Consider the following 23,409-nt stretch of genomic DNA (forward strand, 5'->3'; position numbering starts at 1 on the left):
GGATATCTGTTGGTTTAGAGGCAAAGCTCGAAGAACCACTAGTTTATGAGCCACTGCAAGCATTTTTCAAACACTGAATCAGTTCGAACTGAAGCAGGGGCCTGTTAATCGATCGTTACGGACTCAGGGAGAACAAAAACGATCGCTTTGGGGCATCAGCCGCAAGCCCGAGTGGAGCCGCGAATCGACGGAGAATCTCCATGGGCCTCGGATGTGCAAACTGCAAAATGCAGCCGGATAGATAAGGTTTGCTTTATTGCCGGTCCCTCCAACTGTACGAAGTAAGCACTAAGGAGTAAACACCACAGTTCTCGACAGGATACGAATAGTAGTATTAATAGAACGGGATTTGACATGTCCCAAGCCACGGTCTCTAAATGATTCAATGTCCTTCAATTTGTTTGTTCACCGACACTTCGCTCACCGAAAGGACGGCTACCTCCATAGTACGGAGTAGCACCATAGTAGTTCGACTATCTGTGGAATCACCGCCGATCAGACATTAGCAACTCCACTCAATGAGCCGCGCTTTGGATTTCTATTCCTCCGTCTCCCACCACTTAACCCCTGCCTGCGTTGCTGTCAATTTTTTCATCTTATCATCATCCTTGGTGCAAATTCCGACAGATACATGACTGCGATCTCGTGCATTCAAACCTAATATACTATATCAACTCCATCATGGGCTCCGCTAACCCGTCTTGGGACTTTATTATCGTCGGTGGTCAGTAATTTCGTATTTCGCACAGTACCGCTCATGCCGAGTCAGCTCGTTTCGAGATTCACCTGTTAACATATAAATTCCAGGTGGCCCGGCGGGATGTGCTCTTGCTGCAAGGCTCGCGCGGTCTTCTATGCGACCCAAGGTCCTCCTCTTGGAGGCTGGACGGCGCAACAATGACAAAGACCTGAAGGTCGATGGCCAAAGATGGACGACCTTTATGAACGGTGACCTGAACTGGGGCTACAAGACCACCCCTCAAGAGCAATGTCACGGACGTCAGATCGACTACTCCCGCGGAAAGGTCCTGGGCGGTAGCAGTGCCATCAACTTCGGTGTGTATACTGTAGGTGCCCGTGATGACTACAACCAGTGGGCATCTGCGGTCGGCGATGACTTCTTCAAATGGGAGCGCATGCAGCCGCGATTCAAGAGCCTGGAATCTTTCAGCGGCGCTATCGCTGATGCTAAGAATGCTAAATACGCGACCCCTAATGCATTTGACCATGGATCTCGCGGTGGCTTGAAGCTGGGATATGCCGCCGAGTGGGAGCAGGACTTGCCTCTTGTGATGGATGCGTTCGAACAGGCGGGTCTTCCTCGAAACCCGGATCAGAACTCAGGCGATCCTCTGGGGATGGCCCTCGTTATCAACTCTTCTCATAACGGTCAGAGAGTCACTGCTAGTGACCTCTTACTCGGCGCCCCTGACAATCTCACTGTCATTACTGAGGCGCCGATTCAGCGAGTTGTTCTCGATGGCAAGAAGGTCATCGGTGTGGAGTCCAGGGGAAAGAAATGTAAATATTGTCTCTGCAGATTAGACGGCATCAAGACTAACGCATACGTCTAGATCTCGCATCTAAGGAGGTTGTATTGACCACTGGCTCTTTGGATACTCCCAAGATCCTGATGCATTCGGGTATTGGGCCTGCACAGGAGCTCCAGAAGTTCCAGATTCCTGTGATTCACGATGTGCCCGCTCTTGGTAAAGGTCTTCGCGATCACTTCTTTGCGCCCTTGTGCTTCCAGCGCAAACCGGAAACAAATGACCGCAACGCCTTCTTCGGCAACAAGGCCGCCATGGACTCTGCCATGGAACAATGGAGAAAAGACGGCACGGGGCCCTGGGCCAAGCATTCCTGCCAGATTGCAGCTGGATGGTTCAAGTCGGACCGCGTCACATCTTCGGCCGAGTTTAAGGCCCTCCCTCCGGCAGTCCAGGATTTCATGAAGCGTGAAACCGTGCCCCAGTATGAATTCTTATCGCATTTCCCTCTCCACCTCCTCGACCCCGACTTCACGAAAGACTACAGCTACGTCTGCACGCTGGTGTTCTTGATGAACGAGCAGTCTAGCGGCGAAGTTACGCTGCAGTCATCCGACCCCGACGTGCCTCTTCTCTTCGACCCGAAGGTCCTTTCCCACCCATTTGACCGGCGCGCATGCATTGAAATTTACCGCCAGGCGATGGAGGTGTGCAACCACGAGGCGTTCAAGAAGGACAATGTTTCCACATTGATTGCGCCCGCCTCAGACTCAGACGAGGACATCTTGGAACACTGGAGGAACACTATGGGCTCTAGCTGGCATATGACCGGCACAGCCAAGATGGGCAAGCCCGGCGACGCTGATGCGGTGGTGGACCCTAAATTCCGGGTCATTGGCATCGAGAACCTGCGTATCGGTGACATGAGTGTGGTGCCGGTCTTGACGAACAATCACACTCAGGCAACCGCTTATGTGACTGGTGTGACGTGTGCGGATGCCTTGATTGCCGACTATGACCTCGATATTCAAGCCCGGCTGTGAGCGAAATTTTTCTTTCTTCTGAATGTTTGGACAGGTTTTTTTTTAGATATTAACGGTTACATTTGTCAATAGCATAATACGCGAGTAAGTAATATGAGTACAATATCCCTAAAATTCGACAATCTACTGCTTTATGTCACGATATAGATAGTGACATCATGCCGTTCAAATCAGGCATTTATGCCTTAACAACAAGGCATAAATTGCCTGACTAAGCGAACACGAGAAAGCGAACACGAAGCGGATTCGCATCTAACTTTTGCCTCTATCCCAACGATCATGTACAGATCACCATGTTCGCAGGAAACGTGGCCCCAATGACTAATACATCTATTCGCGTGCGGCCAAAACAAAGAGCCAGTCACACCAAGTCCCGGAATGGCTGCTACACATGTAAGCAACGTCGAGTCAAGGTGAGACGTGCCCAAAAATGTGTCCAGGTTCTGATACGCATGGTGGCGACCGGGCACAATTGCTGCTGGTCCTTCGGGATACCGATTTACCCGGGATACGCATACTTACTACTTTCTAGTGCGATGAAGTCCGACCGGTTTGTGGCGCCTGCTCGCTGAGGAACACTGACTGTTCCTTCCCCAGCCGTTCGCGGAGCTCCCCTAGTAGGCGGGTCGTAACTCATTCGGAGCCTCGATCGGAGGGTCCTCCTGAGCCCGACACACTTTTCTTTCCAGGCGACACATGGTCACGGGCATTCAGGTGCTCGATATCTGGTCCACCGCGGTCGGTGGACCCCAGGGTCGCCTCGACAGCGCTCGACGCAGAAGCCAGTCATGGTAGCGGCGCTATCAACATGACCGATCTGAAACTCCTGCAACATTATATGTCAAATATCTCCGGGCAATTATCTTTCAGTCCTGATAAGACGCGAGCTTGGAAGATCTTAATCCCCGAGATCGCAGCGGAGAACGAGTACATTATGCACCTTCTTTTGGCACTGACGGGCCTCGATATGCTTTGTGAAGACAACACGCCCGGCTCCAGTATATCAGAGCACCAGAGCCCCCTGGAGCAGCAACATAATGCCAACAACGGACCTGAAAGCCATGATCGCTATCTACACACTGTGATTGAGCACCATCAAAAAGGTATTCAAGGGTTTATACGAGAGTTGGGAACACTGTCGGATTCAAACGCGGAAACTGTTTTTGCGGGATCCCTTCTTCTGGTTGCCTTTGCCTTTGCGTCTCTTCGTGTGAAGAATCTAGACCTCACTGTCAGCGAATCAGAAGCCAATACGGGGTCCACAAGCTATGACACCCTCTCGTCTGACTCCACGATATTGAATCGACCTCGGCTTGACTGGTTATATCTTGTCCGGGGGCTTACATCTGTTGTTGAACAACAGTGGACTAAGCTGCGAACCGGTCCACTGAGGCAGATGCTAGTATTTAGCAATGCCAAAGATGGAGAAGTCTTGGGCAATCTCCTGGAAATCGTACCGGGAAATCTACCCCACCGAATGGCATGCTTCGCTCAAGGAGCCCATCAAGCGATAACCAGACTAAAAGCCTTCTCCAAAAGTTTAAAGTCCATTGTCAGCCCGACGACTATCGACTCGGATGCTCAGTCGCAAGAAACCCGCGAACAGACGGGCGGACCGCTCACCCAAAGTGAATTGATCGAGGAACAAGAATCCACTATCAGCATTCTCGATACCATATATAGTCGAATCAAAGCTGTCCTTCTCTTTTCAGACAGCGGTACCAAGGGCTCTGCTCATGCTGACTTGCAAGGGGAACTTGAGGACGCTGCAATCATGGCATGGCCGCACATGTTCCCTCACGGTTTCATTGCCTCGTTAGAAGCGAGAGAAGAACTAGAAACTCTTCGGTGTCAATCTTTTGTTATTCTTGCCCATTTTTATATCATTGGGACATTGTTCGAAACGCTTTGGTATGCCACAGGCAGTTTTGAGCGTGAAATCATGAAGATCCATGACCTCGCTCGAAGCACTGGGGACAGTCAATTGGTCTCTTTGATGCAGTTTCCTATGGAAGTCATCGCTGCTCGAAGCGGAACCACTCGGCCCTAATAATTGGATCATCGTCCAGATTTATACGACAATAATCGCTGCATGGCCCTACAATTGCGAATGGTCTATCGCAAGTCTACTACGTTACTTGCCGCGCCCAATCGGGCTTCTCATAGTTTCATCGGTACACCTGGGGCTCTTCGTCGAGGCCCCATGATTCATTATTTATTTATGTATAACATTGGATATCTCATGACAAAAAGCAAACAGGCAGTGACACCAAAACCTGACTCGTTCATCAACATTGTCGTCATAATCTTTGTCCTAATAGATGTAGCGGAAGTGGGGGTTCTCCTGGTCCGTTCGATCTTCAAATGCACGACCAAGGTTGTCATCATTGGGGTCTAGACCCGCCTCCTGCAACATACGCTCCTTCTTCTTGTTTTGCGCCTTCAAATAGAAGCGCAGGAAGATGACAGCCAGAGTCATCGCCGAGTAACAACCAAGATGGACACCGAAGGCGATGAAATAGCGCGGGGCATCATATTCCAGGAACACTTGGGGGCCTGGGTTCATTAGCTTTCGTCCTTGCCATAAGGTGAGAAATGTTGCGAGACTCTACTTACCGATCGCATTTCCCACGGCCCAGGAGACAAAGGTTGCGGCAACAACCACGGACTTCTTGGTGGCACCAGCAATATTACGAGAGACCATGGAGAGACACAGATTCTGAGCCGACCAGAAGGAAAGCGTGATGTAGTAACTGATGAGCAGACCAACTTTGGTGCCCATGTTGTGGTTCTCCACGGTCATGAGGACGATGGTTCCGATAAAAGACCTTGAATCGGTGTCAGTTAAATTGCTCCAGAAGTACAGAATACTCAAAGGGATCTTGAAAACATACGGGATGATAAAGCCCAACATGACCAACAAGTTCTGGGAGGTTCTCTTGACCAGCCACGCGGAAGACAGAAGCACAATGATGATATAGAAACCCAGAACCATGGCCAGCAGCTGGGTCTGGAGAGTGTTAAAGTCGAACCCGGTGATGATGATGTTCGCAAACGCTCCAAGGCCGCTAGTAGGCAAGGTTGTGAACACCTGGATGGCACAGTAGCAGTACATTTGAGGGTCACGGAACGCCTCCCACATCTGGTACGAGCGGAATTGTTTGTTCTGCAAACCTGTCTGATTGCCACGGACACGCTCGACCATCAAATGCTTGTCTTCTTCGGTGAAACACTTAGCTCGCATGGGCGAGTCGGGCATCCAGAAGATGACGAACGCTCCCCAGAACACAGAAATGATTCCGTATGTCATGAAGAGAGCTTGCCATGATTGGATAACGCGTTCGTTGCCGATAAGACTGAAGCAATATGCCAGGAGACCTCCGACGATCTGCTGGCCTCCGTTCATCATATACCTGCGTGGTGTTAGATCTAGGCCATCGATGTCCCTCCGTCTTAAGGTTGGAGCTAGCCACTTACCAATATGTAACCGTATTGGCCTGTTCTTCTCTCTTGTACCACATACTGGATAGGATCACGAAGGATGGCTGGCAAACGGCTTCGAAAATACCGAGGAGGGTACGGACTGTGACCAAGCCAGCGAAGTTATGGCAGGCGGCGTGCAAGGCCAAGCAAGCACCCCAAAGGATGATGTTGATACCCAAATATTTGGCAATGGGGACTCGTTGAATAATCCAGTTGGTGGGGTATTCGACGATCAAAACGGCGATGTAAATACAGGTTGTCAGCCAGGAGTACTAGATGAAGAGGGTACTCGGTCAGCATTCATTCGTCCTAGGTTTGAGAGCTCAAAGGGAAAACAAACCTGCTGTCCGTGCAGATTCAGTTGCTCTCGGATTCCCATGATAGAAGCAAACGACATCGTTCCCTTGTCAAGGGCTTGGAGGAAATATGTCAAGATCATGATTACCAGCACACGCCGGTCGATCATCCGTCGTAGTCGACGACTGGTAGCATCGTCGACTTCGACTTGACCTCGTGTGGCATATTCTTGGACCTCTCTGTCGACCCTCGAAAAGTCCATGTCATCTTTCTTCGGGTTGTCACTAGGAGAGAGCACCCGCTCAACATGCGAGATGTCTTTCTTGTCCTTGAATTCGCCCATTTCCGTCGCTGTCGGTGCAGGCACGGGGTCGATGTTGCCCTTGGCGGACGACACCGAGGGGGGTTTACCTTGAGCCATGACAGAAAGAAAAGATATCAAAGGAAAAGAGGACGGGCAACAGAATTGGCCGCTAAAGATCCTCTGTGGTACGTGCCAACAACAGGAAAAGAAGGAGACAAGTCAGGCGGTCCTTCCAGGGGTGGGTGGTCCAGCTTTTTATTATCGGTCAACAGGAGAGGGATCAACACTTATCCTAGCAGGGAATGTTGAGCACGGTGCCGGTGTGGCTTACTGGATAGTAGTACGGACAGCACGGTGTGCCTCTCATCTCATCATCCCCAGACAGCATTCCCCAGTTTTTTTCTTGCCTCTTCGCTGGCCATTTCCGGAGTAGACCCTGTCTGGGGACACGCGGGGATGATGGGCCGAAAAGACGGGGGACGGCAGGGGGCCATTGGACGGGATGGACCTGATCCATCAGCTCGCTAAGCCCAGGGCCAATGGCGACTTGGTGACTAGAATTTGGCAGCTGCTTGGCGCATGAAACTCGGGGGGTGATAGCCCGAAGCCACTGCATCCCCCGCGGAGAATTGCCCGCAGTTCTTCCGCTAATCAGCCGTGACTCCGCACGGAGAGGGTTATTAGTGCACGCCCCCTCCAGCCTTTCGTCCGTCACACGCCTCGCCGTTGGCTTTGCTTATTCTTTTGCTTATTTTTCTTGACTTTGGTTTTCCGCACCTCGCGTTCCACCTCCCATCATGGCCTCCAAACCGTCGCCTCCCCAGGTTCGCGAGAAAGTGGACTTGCTGATCCATAACCTGGTCAACATTAAAGATGCCACCGGTCAGTTCCTGCTGCGTCTGCAGGACGGTCGGGTTATCGACACTAAATCCTGGGCCGGCTGGGAATGGACGCACGGGATTGGTCTATACGGCATCTGGAAGTATTACGAGATGACCGGCAACCCGGACCTTCTGCGCATCATCGAGGACTGGTTTGCCGCCCGCTTCGCCGAAGGCGGCACCACCAAGAACATTAATACCATGGCCGTGTTTCTGACCCTGGCCTACGTCTACGAGAAGACGGGCAACGCTACCTACCTCCCCTGGCTCGACGCCTGGGCTGAATGGGCCATGCACGACCTCCCCCGCACGCGCTACGGAGGCATGCAGCACGCCACCTATCTCACAGAGAACTACCAGCAGCTCTGGGACGACACGCTCATGATGACCGTGCTCCCGCTCGCCAAGATCGGCAAGCTGCTTAACCGGCCCGCGTACATCGAGGAGGCGAAGCGCCAGTTCCTCGTGCACATTAAGTACCTGTTCGATACGCGCACGGGGCTCTTCTACCACGGCTGGACCTTTGAAGAGGGCGGCCACAACTTCGCCAGTGCCCGCTGGGCCCGCGGAAACAGCTGGATCACCATCGTCATCCCGGAGATCATCGAGCTCCTAGACCTCCAACCCACCGACCCCCTCCGCATTCATCTCATCGACACCCTCGAGGCCCAGTGCGAGAGCCTCCAGCGTCTCCAGGACCCTTCGGGCGCCTGGCACACCCTGCTCGACCACGCCGATTCCTACGCTGAAGCCTCCGCCACGGCGGGATTCGCGTACGGTATCCTGAAGGCCGTCCGGAAACGGTATCTGAGTCCTCAGTATCGCGAGGTCGCGGAGAAGGCCGTCACTTCTGTTTTGGGGTATGTTGACGCTGCCGGCGAGTTGCAGAACACGAGTTTTGGAACGGGGATGGGCGATAGTTTGGAGTTCTATAAGTTGATTCCCTTAACGGCTATGCCGTATGGCCAGGCGATGGCTATTATGGCTTTGGGGGAGTATCTGCGGGGAACGCTATAGATTTGGGGTGAGATGAGATGAGATGTTACGATACATTTATTTATGATTATATATCAATGCATATAGATGGTTAGGTTTTACATTCGCATTTGCTTGTTCTCCTGTTTACTCTTAGTAGATAAGCTTCTGCTGGTAGTAGCTTATTTTGCATCCCTAGCGTTTGGTCAGCCCTGCACTGCCATTGCAGAACATGTACAGAGTAAATAAATGTATGCAGTTGAAACCTTCCACTACGAGTCGTCTCGATGTCCAACAAATTAACAAACGTGCGATCATTCCTTATCGCTCATTGTTATCTCCACAATTTCCCCTCATTTTCGCTTACGCACGTCGCCTATCGTCCTGGGAGCCAGCTAAGCTCTAGTATAGGTCTGGCCTCGAGACGAGTCCCCGCTTCCCCCACAAACCGTCATGACTTAACTTCTCTTCCCCATGAACTTACCCCGATCTACCAAAGCCAACAACGGAAGAGATCTCGAACATATACTACTCATTTCATAACTAACAAGCAATCCGTGCAGAGAGTATCTACTAACTAACAGACCTCATCATGAGCCAACCCGATCCAGCTGCCTTCCGCATCCACGACACGCGCTTCCTCTCCATCCTCGGCACTACGCCTACCCTCGAGCTCCTCTACGAGAACACATCCTACCCATTTGCCCACGAAGCAGGGATCTACCTCCGCAGCACCAACACAGTCATCGTAACCAGCGCTCGCCTGACGGAAGACATCACCACCGACGCAAACCCTACCCAAACACAACCCCAGATCCAGAAGCAAAGCGTCCGCATAACCCGCATCAACCTCCCCACCACCCCCGTATCATGCTCCGAGATCCCAACCACCATCCCCATGGCCAATGGTGGTGTAAACGCCTCCCTTGACGACGACAACACGGTCCTAATCTGCGGTCAAGGGTCCCTTGACGCACCAAGCGGTATCTACAGTCTCTCGTTGACGGAACTGTACGAAGCTAGACTCTTAGTGGGCTCGTTCTATGGCCGTCCGTTCAACTCGGTGAATGATGTCGTCGTGCATAGTGATGGGTCGGTGTGGTTCACGGATCCGACGTATGGGTTTGAGCAGGGGTATCGTGGGAAACCGAGATTGCCGAGTCAGGTTTATAGATGGTGTCCTCCATCATCCTCATCCTCCCCCTCTGGCTCCTCTGTGGCGGGGGAGGTGGCAGTGGGGCTGAGAGATAGGAGGATAGAACTTGGTAAGGAGGAGAAGGAGGGAAGTATTCGCGCAATGGCCGATGGATTCGGCAAGCCGAACGGGATCTGTTTCTCGCCGGATGAGAAAACGTTATATGTCACGGATACGGACTGGTTGGGGGGCGATGGGAGCGTGGATGATGCGAGGGTGTCGTCGATGTATGTTCCGTTTCCCCCTTTTTTTTCTCCTTCCTTGTCCACGGTGTGTTGTATGAGTAGAATAGCTAGTTACTTTTCATCGTCGCAAGTTCTGGCTCACTTATTTATCTACTCTTACCTGGCTGACAATGTGAAGCTACGCATTCGACATAATCCACCGCCACAACTCCCCCTTCCTCACGAACCGCCGCCTCTTCGCAATGACCGACAGCGGCATCCCCGATGGTATTAAATGTGATCTCGAAGGGAATGTGTACAGCGGGTGCGGCGACGGGATTCATGTCTGGTCGCCGGGCGGCGTGCTGCTTGGACGGATCCTGATAGACGGAGGTGTTGCGAATTTCTGCTTTGGGAGAGAAGGTGAGATATTTGCGTTGAACGAGCATCGGTTTTGGAGGGTAGGACTGGGGGGACATGTTAGGGGGGCTTTGTTGGGAGTTTAACTCTTTAGGTCATCTGATGGGATGTTGATAAGTGTGTATATCACCTTGGATTTCGGGTGAAGACGTTAATAGGACGATAGGTTTATGCCAATGAACAAATAGAAAACACCAATGCTAGTGTTAGTCTAACGGATTCCTCAAAAGAGCCAGGTGCGGAGTTGAACGATGCAATATGCAAAGGTGTCAGCAGCTTTCCAAAGATTTACTGAGCCTATAGTATCATGACCCTAAAGTTGTCGGGAGTTTTTGGGAAATCATAACGCAGACTAGCCATTTGAATCAGACAACTGTCTTCTAAGTAACTATATGTCAGACGAAACAAGCCAGTAGAGAATAGAAACATAAGTAGGCTGTTCTGCCTGTTTTATCATAAACGCCCTGTCCATCTTATCCACCAGAAAACATTCCCGATCTGTTCGCGTCCCCATATATCAACAAACTATAATGTGACCATTAGCATCAATACAACCAATCCTCAACACAAAAGTCAGAAAGAGCACTTACTCCCAACAACCCCATTAACCGGAATATCAATCGACGTCGTATAACTCGCCGCATCACTCAGCAAATAGACATACGCACCCCCTAATTCCTGCACCTCCGCCAACCGCGGAAAGCCACCGTAGTACTTCATCTGCTGCTCCCAGTCCGGCTGCTGCGGCACCCAATACGTCATGGCGGTGTTCACGAGGCCAGGGGAGACACTGTTCACGCGGATGCCGTACTGCGCCCATTCCATGGCTAGGGTGTGGGTTATGTTGCGGATGCCCGCCTTGGAGGCGCCGTAGGGGGCGGATGGGACGCGCTGATTTATTTTCATGTTAGTTTCTCACAGGACAGCACCTGCAGGGGATATTGAGAGGATAGGATTTCCGACGTACCTTATTCGGACGATAAGAAGCCATCGACGCCGTAAACACGACGGAACCCTTAATGCCTAACTTGATAAACGCGCGGGCAGCCGCGCGCGCCGTATAAAACGCCCCGAACAGATTGACATTGAACAGCGATTCGATCTCCTCTGTCGTGAAGTCTAGCGCGGCTTTATGGTGCGTTCGGCCCGCGTTGGCGACCATGCCATGCAGGGCTCCGGCCTCGGCGATGATCTGGTCGATTGCGGCCGTGATGGACAATTCGTTGGACACGTTGGCGGTTAGGGAGAAGAGGCGGTTTGGGTAGCGGGTTGCGAGCTGGGTGAATTCGTCCCCTGGGGGGCTGATGTCGATTGAGTAGACTCGTGCGGCGCCGTTGGTGAGGCAGCATTCGGCGATGCCGAGACCGATGCCGCGGTTGGCGCCGGTGACTGGAGAGGGTGTGTGAGCTGGTGGGCTTAATTTAGGTTGGAGTCTTGTGGGGGACTTGCTTGCGATGACTTTTGAGGTCAGACTGACCTGGGTTTGGGGACCGGGGTTGGGGGCTTCAGCTGTCGTGGCCATGATGATAGTAGATCTCGAGGGAATAGGGGACTTTGGGGCGTTGTCGGTTAGAATTTGCAGTGACAGGTGCCTTCTTATAGTGATTTCTGGACTGCATGTCTGCAATTCCCATATGAATTGATCACACCTGACGGTTGCACGGCGTGGGATTCATTCGCCCATTAGAGGCCCTCGAGTCGGTGATACGCGGGGAAGATCGGCGCGGGGGAACCTCGAGACGAGGCAATGATGAGATTCCCCTGTTGAACCTATAATATATGTTTTAAGACTAGATGCGGGGAAGTTTATCGCCCTGCACCTCATCATGATTCATTGAGGTTGTAATATATATAACTCCCCCCGTCAGCAGAGCTCGGTCTGTTCAAAGATGAATGCGATTGAGATTGAGAGGACTTACTTTATAAAATCGGCATTTTGATGAAAGAATTAGTATATGAATGTAGACAAGAGAGGATAAAAATGATCCAAATTGCGTGTAACGTGAGCCTAGAGAGAAGAACATGTCAAAGATGTGATTTTAGAAATCTTTTGCTTGATAGAACCAAAAAGTGAGGCCGATAACATATCAATTCCTCGATGGTCTAACGGTCATGATTTCCGCTTGTCACTCAACAGAGAACGAGCGCGGGAGACCTGGGTTCGACTCCCAGTCGGGGAGATTTCTTTTTTCTTTTTCTTTTTTGGTCCCGCTGTGTCTGTCTCTCAATCTCGTCTATTATTCAAGACGTCTGTTGATTGAATCTTGGTAAAATCATTATCATAATATAATGCACTATGGTCTTGTGAAGACTAAACATAATTCTGATGCCACGTAAAATCCCGATTCTTCGTCAACAAGTCCCGAATAGCCTCACTCGCCTTAACCGGCTCTCTCCCCAAAACCTCCTTCATCAAGGGATGCGTCGTCCGCAACTCCCCCTCCTCAATACCCTCCCACCACGACCTCGTCATCTCAAAGAATGCAGCCGGCTTCCCACCCAGATCATTCGCCCCGTTCTTCCGCACATACTCGTCCCCGGAGACGATCTCGAACTTGACCTCCCGACCGGTCGTCTTGTTAATAATGTCGACGATCTCCGACGGCCGAATGGCCTCTTCCGCTGTAAGGAGCACGATCTCATTCTCATGGCCCCCGGCGATCATCAGGCGGGCGGTGGCTTCGCCGAGCTCGCTGCGGAGCGTAAGCGCCATGGGCCCGTCCGAGGGCAGGGAGATGGTGCGCGTCTCGGGGAACCAGTTGATGAAGACGGGGAAGGCGTCGGTGTAGACGCCTTCGCGGATGGAGGTGTATGTGATTCCGGATCTGCGGGTGAGGGTTAGATTCGATAGACTTTCATTGCTGAAATGGGTGAATTGATGGTGACTTACTCTTTGAGTAGATTTTCCGTGATGAGATGGACTTGCTGGACGGCTGCTTTCGAGGTGGATTCGAATCCACCGAATGCGAGTGATGTATACCATACCTATACATAGTGGACAGATTAGCCAATGGTTTCTATAACCCCCCGCTAGAAGCAAGAAACAAGTAGTAAGGGAGCGGGAACGTACATGCTTCACGCCAACCTTCTTCGCCGCATTAATGAAATTCTCATGCTGTTTCTGCCTCTTCTCATTATCGAACACGTTCGTGCTAACGAAGAGCAGGTTCTCGACATCCTGAAACGCAACCTCTAGCGACTCCGGGTCATCGTAATTCGCGTGACGGAACGCAATGCCTCTGTCTTCGAATTGTGCTCGATTCGACTCGCGCGAGGACGCAGCTGCAAATTCATGCGCGGGGAGGTTTTTGACGAAGTAGGCGAGGACTTGTTCGCCGAGACCGCCGGTGGCGCCGGTGATGAGGTACTTGAGGGTCATTTATGGGATATGAGATGTTATGTGTTGTGTTGTGGATTGGGGGCTAGATCCAAAAATGCCAGTGGTAGAGTTGGAGGGATTTGAATATGTTAGATTGAATGGTTGTTGGGTTCAAGGAGTCAGAGCATAGAGATGCTTTATATTTTGCATGTGCATTTCGTCATGGCCAAATAGAATCAATTAGCCCTCAATGGAACGCCAATGCGGTGTTATGTTGGTTGGTAATCGCCCTGCCGCATCGCGCCATGGTGGAGTGTATACTCCGTCCCCGTACTTGGGGGCGGTTAACTACACCGTAGTTGGTTAGTTACGTGGTAGCTGGGTTCACTAGGAATTAGTAATTCAAGCCTACTCCGGAGTACGAACCGATCATATTCATGATTGGTTAATCCTTCATTTATTTAGAAACAACTGCTTAGAAATGCGAACTGCTTCAATATTCACCCGCAAGGCAAGTCCATCATTACTGGTAGCAACGCGCTGCGCCAGTCCGAAAAAGAAAGAGGTCGGAGGAATCGATTCGGGTGCAGAGCGAGAAGATACTGGGAGAATATCTTTCCGCCAAATGCATGAAATTGCAGCGAATTTTACTACTAAATAACCACCGCAAAAGACGATCATGAGGGTTGAAAAGAAGACAAAGAGAAAAAACAAAAACTAAACCCGCTGCAACGCGAACTGCACCTGGCATCGATCCTTTAACCCATTCTCGACAATCTCAATCCAACTGACAGAGCTGTCATCCGAGTCGCCCTTGTTGTTGATCTTGGCCGTCCAGACGGACTGGATATATTCGCCCGACCTGACGACAAGTTCCTTCAGCTTGGTGGACGTGGCCCGAGGACCCGCCACCTGGAGATCATATTCGTAGTACGCAGAAGTAGTGCCCAGCCTTGCGGGAATGGGCAATTGTGCCGCCGTGGTGTCGGCAGGAGTCACATATGTGTACCCACTGCTGTCGTGGTTTGGATCGCTATCATCCACCAACTGAATATTCTCGGTCTCGTCGGCCCCATTGCGGAAGAGACACACACTGTCATCCCCGGAATAGAGAGTTATGACGGTGTTAGATATGGTCACATTGTCGGACGACTTGTTTTCTCCCTTGATTGTGATGGTCTTTACTTGTCCTGCGGCCACCTTGAGGTCGGAGATTGTGTATGAGAGCTGGGGGGAAGGAGCAGTATCAAAGGTGCCGATGAGCGCATGTGCCTCGTCGTCGATGAAATCGGACACAGGGTCGGGAGGCTGTTTGCTACCCGTGAAGAGGTTGATGAAGACTTGGACAACCATGAGAACGATGCCAACCACCGCCAGAACGGCCCCAAGAATCGGTAGCGCCACGCTCATGGTTTCAGTCACGGCCCAGAGCCCGATGTCGGATCCGACCTCGATCACATCCAGCAGTACCGTCAACCCCTGGACAACAACATTCAACACGCCCAGGACTTTGCCGGGGTCCGACAGAGAGTTCCAGTCATTGGCGAGGGAGAAGGACATGGCAACTATTAAGCCAAGGCCCAGGACGGCGTTGAACACCCGTAGCAGCTTGCCCGACCAGTTGAACTTTTTGGCTGCTTCTTCAAAACTGGGGGGAACGTCCTCGGCAATGGCATTAATATCTTCGTTCCACGTTTCTTCGCCCTCCGGCGCCGTGGTAACTCCCTCGGAATGAAGCCCGTCCGCCATGACCACTCGATAGTCTTCATCACCTGCGATCTTCTCCGCCACCTCGCCTATCGTCTCCCCATGCTCCATGATCTCTTCCGTCAGGTTCTGGCCGAGGGTCTCCATGTTGAGCTCATCGGCAGGTGTAGAAGCCGGCTTGGACTGGTAACTCTTCCAAGCCTCCAACCCCTTATCGAGACCGTCAGTCACCATGCGAATTACCTCAATGATCACGTCCGTTCGTTGAGCATCAGACATGTCATTCCACGATTCTGTGAGGGTCCAAATAGTCACCATTACCGTTGCCACCGTCATGCTAACCTGGTACGCATTCAGTCAATCTGCCTGATAATTCTTATGCTTGGTGTTGGCACCAAAAGCTACTGCCAAAGCGATAGCAAGGGCGAATGGACCTACCATGCATATCGTTGAGATTCCTTTCAACTTGGCCGCACCAGGGAGGGAGACTTTGCTTGCCACTCGATCGAAGGCTTCCCCGACCCATTTCCAGAGCGAGGCACCTCCAAAAGCAGCCTGGACCCCTTTGCCAATGTACGTTAGCCAACCGGTGAGTTCCTTCATGAATGAGGCACTTTTTTCGACGATCGCCGCCGCGCGCTGCGCAGCATCAGCTTGCTGGTTCAAGTTGTTCTGTTTCTCAAACTCTTCGATTTGTTCCCGCAACGCCGCCTCCACGTCACCTGAGATGGAAGGATCGTCATTGAGGACCTTCACGATGAGATCGTGCATGGAATCATGCAGCCATGGGTACTTGGCATCCTGATCCCCATCTTGTTCGATGTCCGCATATTCCAGACCATCCGACAAGATAAGGGCCATGAACTGGTTGAAAAATTGCCCTGCCCAATCCTTTGACGGACTCAGTATATCCAAGATGTTACATTGCTTGTTGATCAAGTTATTACCCTACCCCAAAAGAAAGGCTGTGTTAGTATGAAACTAGTTACATGGGAGCTAGAGGGTAGGAGGGTGTCAAGAAGGTACTAACACTGTCGTCGATGGGAAAGTTCGCCCACTTGCGCAGCTGGCGAGGGTTATTGAGAAGGAAGGTGCAAAGCTGTTCAGCCCAGTTATCCGGATTGTCTGCTCGGTACGGTGCCAATTTTTCCTCGTTCATCCGGAACATCGCCTCCCGAGAAGCTAGGCGGTTGATGTCGTTGTATTCTTCACTCTGCGAGAGGCTGTTTTTGCCATTCCCCTGCCACCAATACCAAAGGTTGTTCATCTCCTTTTCCGTGAAACTGTTCATGTACTTTGACGTCCGCCCAACGTAGCGAGAGATGAAAGCAGGGGCGTACTTGTTCTTGAAGAATTCTTTCAGCTTCTGTGGAAGGTCGTCGGCGAGAGAGACTGGAATATCCTTGTTCAGGACGGGCTTGGGCTGTTGCAGGATCTTTTCTCTTTGATTGCTATCCATGTGGTACAACATCATTTCCTTGATAAGCGTTTGCGTATCATTGTGAACCTGGTTGCTTCAAGTTAAGATTGACATTAATTGTATGACCGAGAAAGAGATAGGACGCACCGATATTTCATTGTAGCCTGCGAGGTTGACGAGATCTTTGATACTCAGCGCGCTGGAAGAGAGAAGAGTCTCCGTGATCCGCGCTGGTTGAAGCCGCTCGTTGGCGGTGTCGGTCTGTCCAGGTTTTGTGATGGGCGCGTACGCCTGGGAGATCTTGGAGCGACAGGCTTGAACTGCCATAGATGTGGCCAAAGTTCCTGTTACCAGATGACTAGACTCACGTCAGCACCATGAAGCCTGGCGATGGGTTATTTGTTGCTTCTCAGGACTTCTTACCGGTTGCCCTTGTTTCCTCGTTTCGTTGGATCGTATTCAAAGAAGTAGCCAGTGATCTTCTCATCAAGGAAGTCGCTGTCATCTAGTTTGAGCGTCATCTCCTGGAAGAGTGCTGGTATAGTCACATCAATGTCCAGGCCCGGGAAGCCCACATCGAAGGTCTTCTGGACATCCAGTCCGGTGTTAGATACAAAGGGAACCAGAGATGCACGATTCCATCGCACGTTGTACAGGTCATAGCTCTCGTAGGTCTCGTCACTGCTGTACAGCTTCCCTACTGACTGGTACAACTCTCCCAGGTGTTGCCCATACTTTTGGTTGATTTGGTCTCTTAGATCGTCAAGTGCAGGCAATCGAACCCCGGGGATGTTGACTCCCTGTGAGGCCCACCAGCCATCTTCAATGATGCCTGCATCGACTGGGTCCTGGGGTTCGGTTCTCTCTTCCTCATCGGCAGGCCAGATACTGCGATCATACGTAATCTGCCACTCTGACAAGGCTTGCCACTCACTGCCATCGTCATCCGCGCGCCTCGTGCGGGTGAATCGGGGGTCCAAGCTTCGGGCCTGTGCTTCAAAAGAATGGGCCTGGTCCCGACAGAGCGTTCTCTGAGGCTCGAATTCGGAAGATAAGTAGATAGCCCCGCGTCCTGCGGTCGCCTCAGAGTAGATCTCCACGACTCCATGCTCGAAGAGGTTGTGCTGTTGAAGTTCTCGCGTCCATCGGAAGCTTCTGTGGTAGGGGTCGTAGGTACTTCGGAGCTGCACCTCGTCGTCGACCATGAGATAGCCATCGACCAGCGTTAAAGTAGGAAGCTCATACCCGGCTGGTAGGCGGTCCGGGGCATGAGCGTCGAGAGCAAATTTTCTTTTGAGCCGTTCAATTGCCACTCCTTTGGGCACGTCAATGGCCTTCCTGAGCTTGACCCGGTCTCTGAACGACAGAGAAGCGATGGACTTCAATGGTACAGGATGATTTCCCTTTGAAGAACTGTATTGACCGAATAGTTCCCAGTTCAAGCGCTGGGAGATGGCCTGCACGTCGAATCGCTGGAACATGAAAGATAGCTCTTTGCAAGTGGACAAGAGGACCAGCCGTTGATCCTCGGGGACTTGGCGCAGCCTCTCCCCTGTTTCTCGGAGTGTATGACAGGGGGCATTCGTGTCAATCACATAACCATGTGCGTGGTAGGTCTGGTGCTCGGCAGCCAACGCCAATGTGTGTGTCAGTTCCGATCGAGGCACCTTGCCCCGGTCGATAGACTTGATTTCCACTGTAATCCATTCATGCCCCTCCAGCCGGAAGAGCATGTGCCCGACGGCGAGCTGGCCAATGTTTCGATAGGGATTGAAACATCGGGCTCCCTTCACATCCACTGCCCGTGGTCCGGTCGTCGTCTGAAACACCTGCGAGGCAGGCATGCAGGGAGGCTGTCCGTCTACACCCACTCGTGTTAGTAAAGAGCTATGTTAATCGTTTACAGTGGCAACTGTACTTACTGAACCCAACCAGCCTTGTCTTTGGTGACCGTCCAAGGCGATTCTGGCGAACTACAACCGACTTGCCCGGGTGATCAGGAGCCAGAATCACATCCCCTGAATATATGTCCTCCACCGGTCGTGAGCTTCCATCGGCAAGTGCAATAGGGGTTCCCGGCAGGAGACCAGACACCATCAACGGATTGAAGATACCGCAAACCTCTTCTCTGACCGGACGGTTATCCCCCACCAACCCGTACTGGCCCTCCTTATTGCATGCTATTACATAAAGTCAGAATTTGAAAGGCCAAGAGCCGAAAAGCCTTGCTTGATAACCGGATTTGCGACATACCATCGTGCAGCCAGGACTGGATCGAGGACCACTTCTTGGCTTTAAAGGCGCGATACAAGCCCTCCTCCCAGAGGGGCACAGCCTCGGATTCCCATGCATGGGTCAGCGCCATACAATATGACTGCCATTCATTCACTATCTCCTCCTGGTCCTGTAAGCGCTGCAAGCTCTCCCGTAATTCTCGATTGTACATATCATCTGCCACAGCTCGGGCCCCGTTACCGGTCTCACTCATCTCATAGAAAGCCTTGGTCACGGTAAATGTCTGCGCGGGGACCTGGAACCCGGTGGTCGCATCGAGAGGGCACAGGGCGAAGCTGGCCACGCGGCCACAGAAGCGGACGATGGAATCCATCTGGTCGGGATCTCCCTTTCCCCCGGCCTCCGCCCAGAGGGTATAAGACCATTGAACCAGGGCCTGGTAGCTCGGCCTGTTTTGAAACTCGCTCCCGGCGACCGGGGTGTTGCGGCAGACATGGTCCCGGTCGGACATGTAGTCGGCGATGAGCAGCCAGACAATACTGAACAGATGATCATCCCGGAGCACATCGGTGCGGACCTCCGTCCGAATGAATTCCGGATTGGTGATGAACTGCATCAAGGATCTCTTGAAGTCCTCGTTGTGCCACAAGTCGTCGATAGTCAGGGCTCCTCGGGATTTGAGGTCGCGGTTGACGTGCTCAACCAAGCAGAACCCTAGAAGGTTGGTGATGCATTGCAGATACCAAAGGTGCGAACTGTTCTGAAGGTTTTCCTATCAACCAACCGGTGATTCGGCAGAGTAGAAGAGTGCCAGTGAGCTTACCTGGTCCACGTACTGCCGCAAGTTCTGAGGGTCATCATCGCTTTCCAAACCCGCAATCCCATTCGCGACCGAGGGTATCATCAGCTTGGTCAACAGGTCGCCGATCCCGAAGATGTCGATAGCCCAATTGTCGGGATCGGGGTCATCTTCGGGGTAGGTCGGCGCCCGATCCACGCATGCTTGCAAATCTTGGAGACCACTGGTCCCCTGGAACTGGTTCCGGACCTTGTTGTGCAGCCGATGGGCATAGTCGACGTAAGGTAGCTTCTTGAGGCCTTTGGTTGCTTTCACAGCCTCAGCGAAAACTTGCTCCACGTCGCCTGACATTGTATCGTTGCACGCGGTTCAAGACGGCGAGAGATTCTTGCTTAAATTACTCTTGGGTTTGAATCCCTCTTTAGTCTGAGGAATGATGATAATTTGGAAATGAAAGAAGAAGTTGTTCATTGTTTTATACCCCCTAGTCCCCGTCCCTGGCTCCCCAGGCCCGCGGAGTCATTTTCATGGGTACTGAGGGGAATAATCTATCCTGCATATAATGACGACAAAGTGTCTCGTCAATTTCTAGGATTACTGCGATGGTGAGGTCAGTCTTGTTTCATCCAAGGCATGCATGGTAGGGATTGATGTGGGGTCTGCCTTGAGATGCTACTGAGTATACGCTGCAACTGGCACAAGGCTGGCTGAAACCCGAGATAAGCCATACATCTAGCGTTGATCAATTACTCGAGAAAAAGCAACGAGAGCCAGAAAGGTGGGGACTGGGCTGTAACCCCTCATTTGTATATTAAAGAACTGGGATCATATCAGGAAGGATCAATCCATGGAGAAGAGGAGAATGAGAGGGAGCTTCCCAGCCCTGGAAGCTGGAGGGAAAGGCTGCAATAAATGTCATTCAAACATCACACGTACTTTTGCAACTGTATTAGGCACTCTTGTCCTGGACGGATAAATGATCCAGACCACTGAGAAGTCGGAGGGGTCGGTCCACTCGCTCATTACAAAAGTACGAAGTTGCAACTGACTCGTCATCATCATTTATAGATGCAGACACCTTACCTCTTTTGTTTATCGGGAGATGTAACAGCCTGTCAGGGCCCCAGATCTTGTTACACATACTCCATAAGCTTACGCACCTGCGACTGGGAAATGATGTTGATCTACTTGGCCAAGCACTGACAGCAATTCTTATGGATTGTCCCAGGGGCCTGTAATGCCCTTTGTGTAAGGGCTGTGCCAATAATCTTTATGATTACTCGCGTGGGAATACTTGCAAAGGAGATCGCTACGGCGTCAGCCTGAGACACCTGTTACTATATTAACTGAGCACAAATCCACTGTATCGAGAACGCCAAACCCGACATTGCAATTCCGAATTGACACGGGCATTGGTCCGTTTAACGGTGGAATAGCGCCTTAGTCTTCAAACTAAAGTAGAATTTTTGCCACATCCTTGCGCGGGTTGGAGTTAGTGCATCCTAGGTGGGAGTTATTATAGATCCTTGAACAAATTACATGAATCAGACTAAAAGTAAACACAAACAACTTGTAACAGGACAGTATCTACAGGTTTTTCTTCAACCACAATCTCTGAGAATTACAATAGGATTTCAACCCGTCAACACCCCATTCCACACCGATCCCACTCGCTTTGTGGCCCCCGTAGGGAATGTTCGGCAGCACGTCAAAGTGTGAGTTCACCCAAACATTGCCAGCCTCTAATTGACTCGCGATACGCTGCGCTCTCTCCAGGTCCTTGCTCCAGACCGACGCACCCAGCCCCATATCGGTATCGTTCGCCCGATCAATTACATCAATCTCTGAGCTCCACTTCAACAGAGGGAGTATCGGCGCAAAGGGCTCCTCTTGAACCACGCGCGATGCCTCGGGAGGATTGTCGATGATGGCCGGCGGGACGAAATATCCATCTGACTCCGGAATAATGCCTCCCAGGACAGGTTTCAGAGCATCTTGCTGGATAGTCTCGAAAATATTCTTGGCTTTTTCGAACTGCATTTCGTTTTGAATCGGACCGATGAAGACGTCGGGTTCGTTTCCCTCGCCCATCTTGAAAGCTCGAACAAATTCCACCAGCTTGTCGCGGAACTCATCGTATATGTTCTCGTGGATGTAGAGTCGTTTGATCATCATGCATATCTGACCGGTGCAGAGGAACGATAGGACTCCCACCTATTTACGAAACGGAATTAGATCAGCAAGGATGATGGATGATGGTTTCAGACCGTCATAGATATGGCTTGACTCACCTTGGGAACCACAACATCTACATCAATATCATCGCACAAAATCGCCGGGTCATTCCCTCCCAGCTCCAACGTAACTCTCTTCAGGGTCTTCGCACAACTAGCCATAACCCTCCGACCCGTGACACTCGAACCCGTGAAGCTAATCTTGTCGATACTCGGATGTTCCGTCATCATCGGACCCAGATCATCGCCACCACTCAAAGCCTGCAACAGACCAGGCGGGAAGCATCTCGTGCCCAGTTCCGCAATCTTAAGATCGCAGTACGGCGTGAACGGTGACGGCTTGACGATCACTGCGTTACCCGTGTAGATGGACGGCACAATCTTCCCGACGGCGAGCAGGAGGGGATAATTCCAGGGTACGATGGCACCGACGACGCCCAGTGGCACGTACCGCTGAACTACCTTGCGTTCGTCTGTCTCTTCGACTACAGTCTCGGGCAGGTCGAGGGTTGTCAGAGTGCGTGCCCATTGTAAGGCCATACTGGTTTCCATCTGGGATTGGGCTATAGGTTTCCCTTGTTCGCGCGTCAGCAAGGAGGCTAGCGGGTCTTTGTTCTCTTCGATAAGGTCGGCGAAGGCGTTCAGTGCCGTTCGACGCTCCTCGAAAGAGGTGCGAGACCAGATTTTAAAAGCCGCGTGAGCTGCACGGACAGCATTGTCGAGGTCCTTGGCCGTGGATACTGGCACCGGCGGGTTCGGTTGGCGGTTGGCTGGGTTGATGCCGTGACGGGTGGTCTCGGTGCTGGTCAGTTCGTTATTGATGACATTATAGAAGGTCTACCACTATTAGTGTGCTAGTTCTGGTTTATCTTAACGATTAATGTCTGGGGACTTTACGGTAATATCCAAGGACATGATGGAATGACCGACACGGGTGACGACGAGTTCAGGTTTTCGGACGAGAAGAAGGAAGAGAAGGAGGGCAAGACATCTTATATGCCTGTCTTCTGTATCACATCTCATCCTGAAAGTGGCCGACAGCCCCTCAATTTACCGTGCCTCGTCACAGCCTATCTGAGTCGCACAATCTGCGTGCGACGATCTTTCTCTTTGGCTGGGCATGCGGGGTTCTGATACACGAGGCCAATCAAAACGCCATGATGAATCTCACAAAGCACGATGTGATCATATTGCAGAATCTGACAGCCAGTGGCACGCCCAAGGAAGTATCTCCCGCACTGAGGATACATCGTCGTAGTAATTGTAGAAGCAGAAAGGAAAGCTTTTTAATAGGGCGCGATACGACAACCACATAATCTTCCACATAATACTACAAATGACAGAAAATGAGTACAAGGTAACAAGCAAGAATTCATTTCCTATCGATTTACCAGTTCTAACTCTGTCTATGGAGTCGCAAAATCAAAATTTCATGCTAGGGCG

General features: G+C 51.5%; 10 protein-coding genes and 1 non-coding gene across 11 annotated transcripts; 5 read left to right on the top strand and 6 right to left on the bottom strand.

Moving 5' to 3' along the window:
* The first annotated feature begins 813 nt into the window (after positions 1–813).
* Positions 814–2,573, top strand: LDX57_011455 (GMC family oxidoreductase). Its single transcript, XM_046093201.1, has 2 exons — positions 814–1,521; positions 1,575–2,573. Exons 1-2 carry the CDS (start codon positions 855–857, stop codon positions 2,531–2,533), a joined length of 1,626 nt encoding a protein of 541 aa, XP_045949179.1. The 5' UTR covers positions 814–854; the 3' UTR covers positions 2,534–2,573.
* A 768-nt stretch (positions 2,574–3,341) lies between these two features.
* On the top strand, positions 3,342–4,819 carry LDX57_011456 (uncharacterized protein; the record flags this gene model as incomplete). The annotated part of the gene is made up of 1 exon (XM_046093202.1): positions 3,342–4,819. One exon carries the CDS (start codon positions 3,342–3,344, stop codon positions 4,581–4,583), a length of 1,242 nt encoding a protein of 413 aa, XP_045949180.1. The 3' UTR covers positions 4,584–4,819.
* A 28-nt stretch (positions 4,820–4,847) lies between these two features.
* Positions 4,848–6,054, bottom strand: LDX57_011457 (uncharacterized protein; the record flags this gene model as incomplete). The annotated part of the gene is made up of 4 exons (XM_046093203.1): positions 4,848–5,089; positions 5,150–5,361; positions 5,428–5,946; positions 6,050–6,054. The coding sequence occupies 4 exons, from the start codon at positions 6,052–6,054 to the stop codon at positions 4,848–4,850; spliced, it is 978 nt and encodes a 325-aa protein (XP_045949181.1).
* A 221-nt stretch (positions 6,055–6,275) lies between these two features.
* Positions 6,276–6,734, bottom strand: LDX57_011458 (uncharacterized protein; the record flags this gene model as incomplete). Its single annotated transcript, XM_046093204.1, has 1 exon — positions 6,276–6,734. The coding sequence occupies one exon, from the start codon at positions 6,732–6,734 to the stop codon at positions 6,276–6,278; it is 459 nt and encodes a 152-aa protein (XP_045949182.1).
* A 680-nt stretch (positions 6,735–7,414) lies between these two features.
* LDX57_011459 (glycoside hydrolase family 88/105 protein) lies at positions 7,415–8,515 on the top strand (the record flags this gene model as incomplete). Its single annotated transcript, XM_046093205.1, has 1 exon — positions 7,415–8,515. One exon carries the CDS (start codon positions 7,415–7,417, stop codon positions 8,513–8,515), a length of 1,101 nt encoding a protein of 366 aa, XP_045949183.1.
* A 550-nt stretch (positions 8,516–9,065) lies between these two features.
* Positions 9,066–10,355, top strand: LDX57_011460 (SMP-30/gluconolactonase/LRE family protein; the record flags this gene model as incomplete). The annotated part of the gene is made up of 3 exons (XM_046093206.1): positions 9,066–9,895; positions 10,032–10,293; positions 10,347–10,355. The coding sequence occupies 3 exons, from the start codon at positions 9,066–9,068 to the stop codon at positions 10,353–10,355; spliced, it is 1,101 nt and encodes a 366-aa protein (XP_045949184.1).
* Positions 10,356–10,650: 295 nt separating this feature from the next.
* On the bottom strand, positions 10,651–12,052 carry LDX57_011461 (uncharacterized protein). Its single transcript, XM_046093207.1, has 3 exons — positions 11,220–12,052; positions 10,843–11,143; positions 10,651–10,777 (listed from the first exon to the last, which is right to left on the bottom strand). Exons 1-3 carry the CDS (start codon positions 11,772–11,774, stop codon positions 10,770–10,772), a joined length of 864 nt encoding a protein of 287 aa, XP_045949185.1. The 5' UTR covers positions 11,775–12,052; the 3' UTR covers positions 10,651–10,769.
* Positions 12,053–12,344: 292 nt separating this feature from the next.
* Positions 12,345–12,432, top strand: LDX57_011462. Its single transcript has one exon. It is a non-coding gene; the product is annotated as a tRNA-Asp (tRNA).
* A 131-nt stretch (positions 12,433–12,563) lies between these two features.
* LDX57_011463 (putative NmrA-like family protein) lies at positions 12,564–13,631 on the bottom strand (the record flags this gene model as incomplete). The annotated part of the gene is made up of 3 exons (XM_046093208.1): positions 12,564–13,077; positions 13,143–13,237; positions 13,323–13,631. The coding sequence occupies 3 exons, from the start codon at positions 13,629–13,631 to the stop codon at positions 12,564–12,566; spliced, it is 918 nt and encodes a 305-aa protein (XP_045949186.1).
* A 366-nt stretch (positions 13,632–13,997) lies between these two features.
* LDX57_011464 (uncharacterized protein) lies at positions 13,998–20,083 on the bottom strand (the record flags this gene model as incomplete). Its single annotated transcript, XM_046093209.1, has 8 exons — positions 13,998–15,620; positions 15,717–16,226; positions 16,309–16,785; positions 16,846–17,056; positions 17,122–18,559; positions 18,621–18,878; positions 18,952–19,693; positions 19,757–20,083. 8 exons carry the CDS (start codon positions 20,081–20,083, stop codon positions 14,289–14,291), a joined length of 5,295 nt encoding a protein of 1,764 aa, XP_045949187.1. The 3' UTR covers positions 13,998–14,288.
* A 1,236-nt stretch (positions 20,084–21,319) lies between these two features.
* Positions 21,320–22,881, bottom strand: LDX57_011465 (aldehyde dehydrogenase family protein; the record flags this gene model as incomplete). The annotated part of the gene is made up of 3 exons (XM_046093210.1): positions 21,320–21,946; positions 22,024–22,803; positions 22,864–22,881. The coding sequence occupies 3 exons, from the start codon at positions 22,879–22,881 to the stop codon at positions 21,320–21,322; spliced, it is 1,425 nt and encodes a 474-aa protein (XP_045949188.1).
* Positions 22,882–23,409: the final 528 nt, after the last annotated feature.

This window comes from Aspergillus melleus, assembly GCF_016097325.1.
Source record: "Aspergillus melleus strain CBS 546.65 chromosome Unknown contig7, whole genome shotgun sequence".
NCBI classification, from domain to species: domain Eukaryota; kingdom Fungi; phylum Ascomycota; class Eurotiomycetes; order Eurotiales; family Aspergillaceae; genus Aspergillus; species Aspergillus melleus.

Coding starts and splice junctions, on each gene's coding strand:
- LDX57_011461 (XM_046093207.1), bottom strand. CDS start 11,774: ATGGCCACGACAGCTGAAGCCCCCAACCCCGGTCCCCAAACCCAGGTC. Junction 11,144..11,219: donor CTTCTTATCGTCCGAATAAG/GTACGTCGGAAA, acceptor AAAATAAATCAG/CGCGTCCCATCCGCCCCCTA.
- LDX57_011455 (XM_046093201.1), top strand. CDS start 855: ATGCGACCCAAGGTCCTCCTCTTGGAGGCTGGACGGCGCAACAATGAC. Junction 1,522..1,574: donor GGAGTCCAGGGGAAAGAAAT/GTAAATATTGTC, acceptor GCATACGTCTAG/ATCTCGCATCTAAGGAGGTT.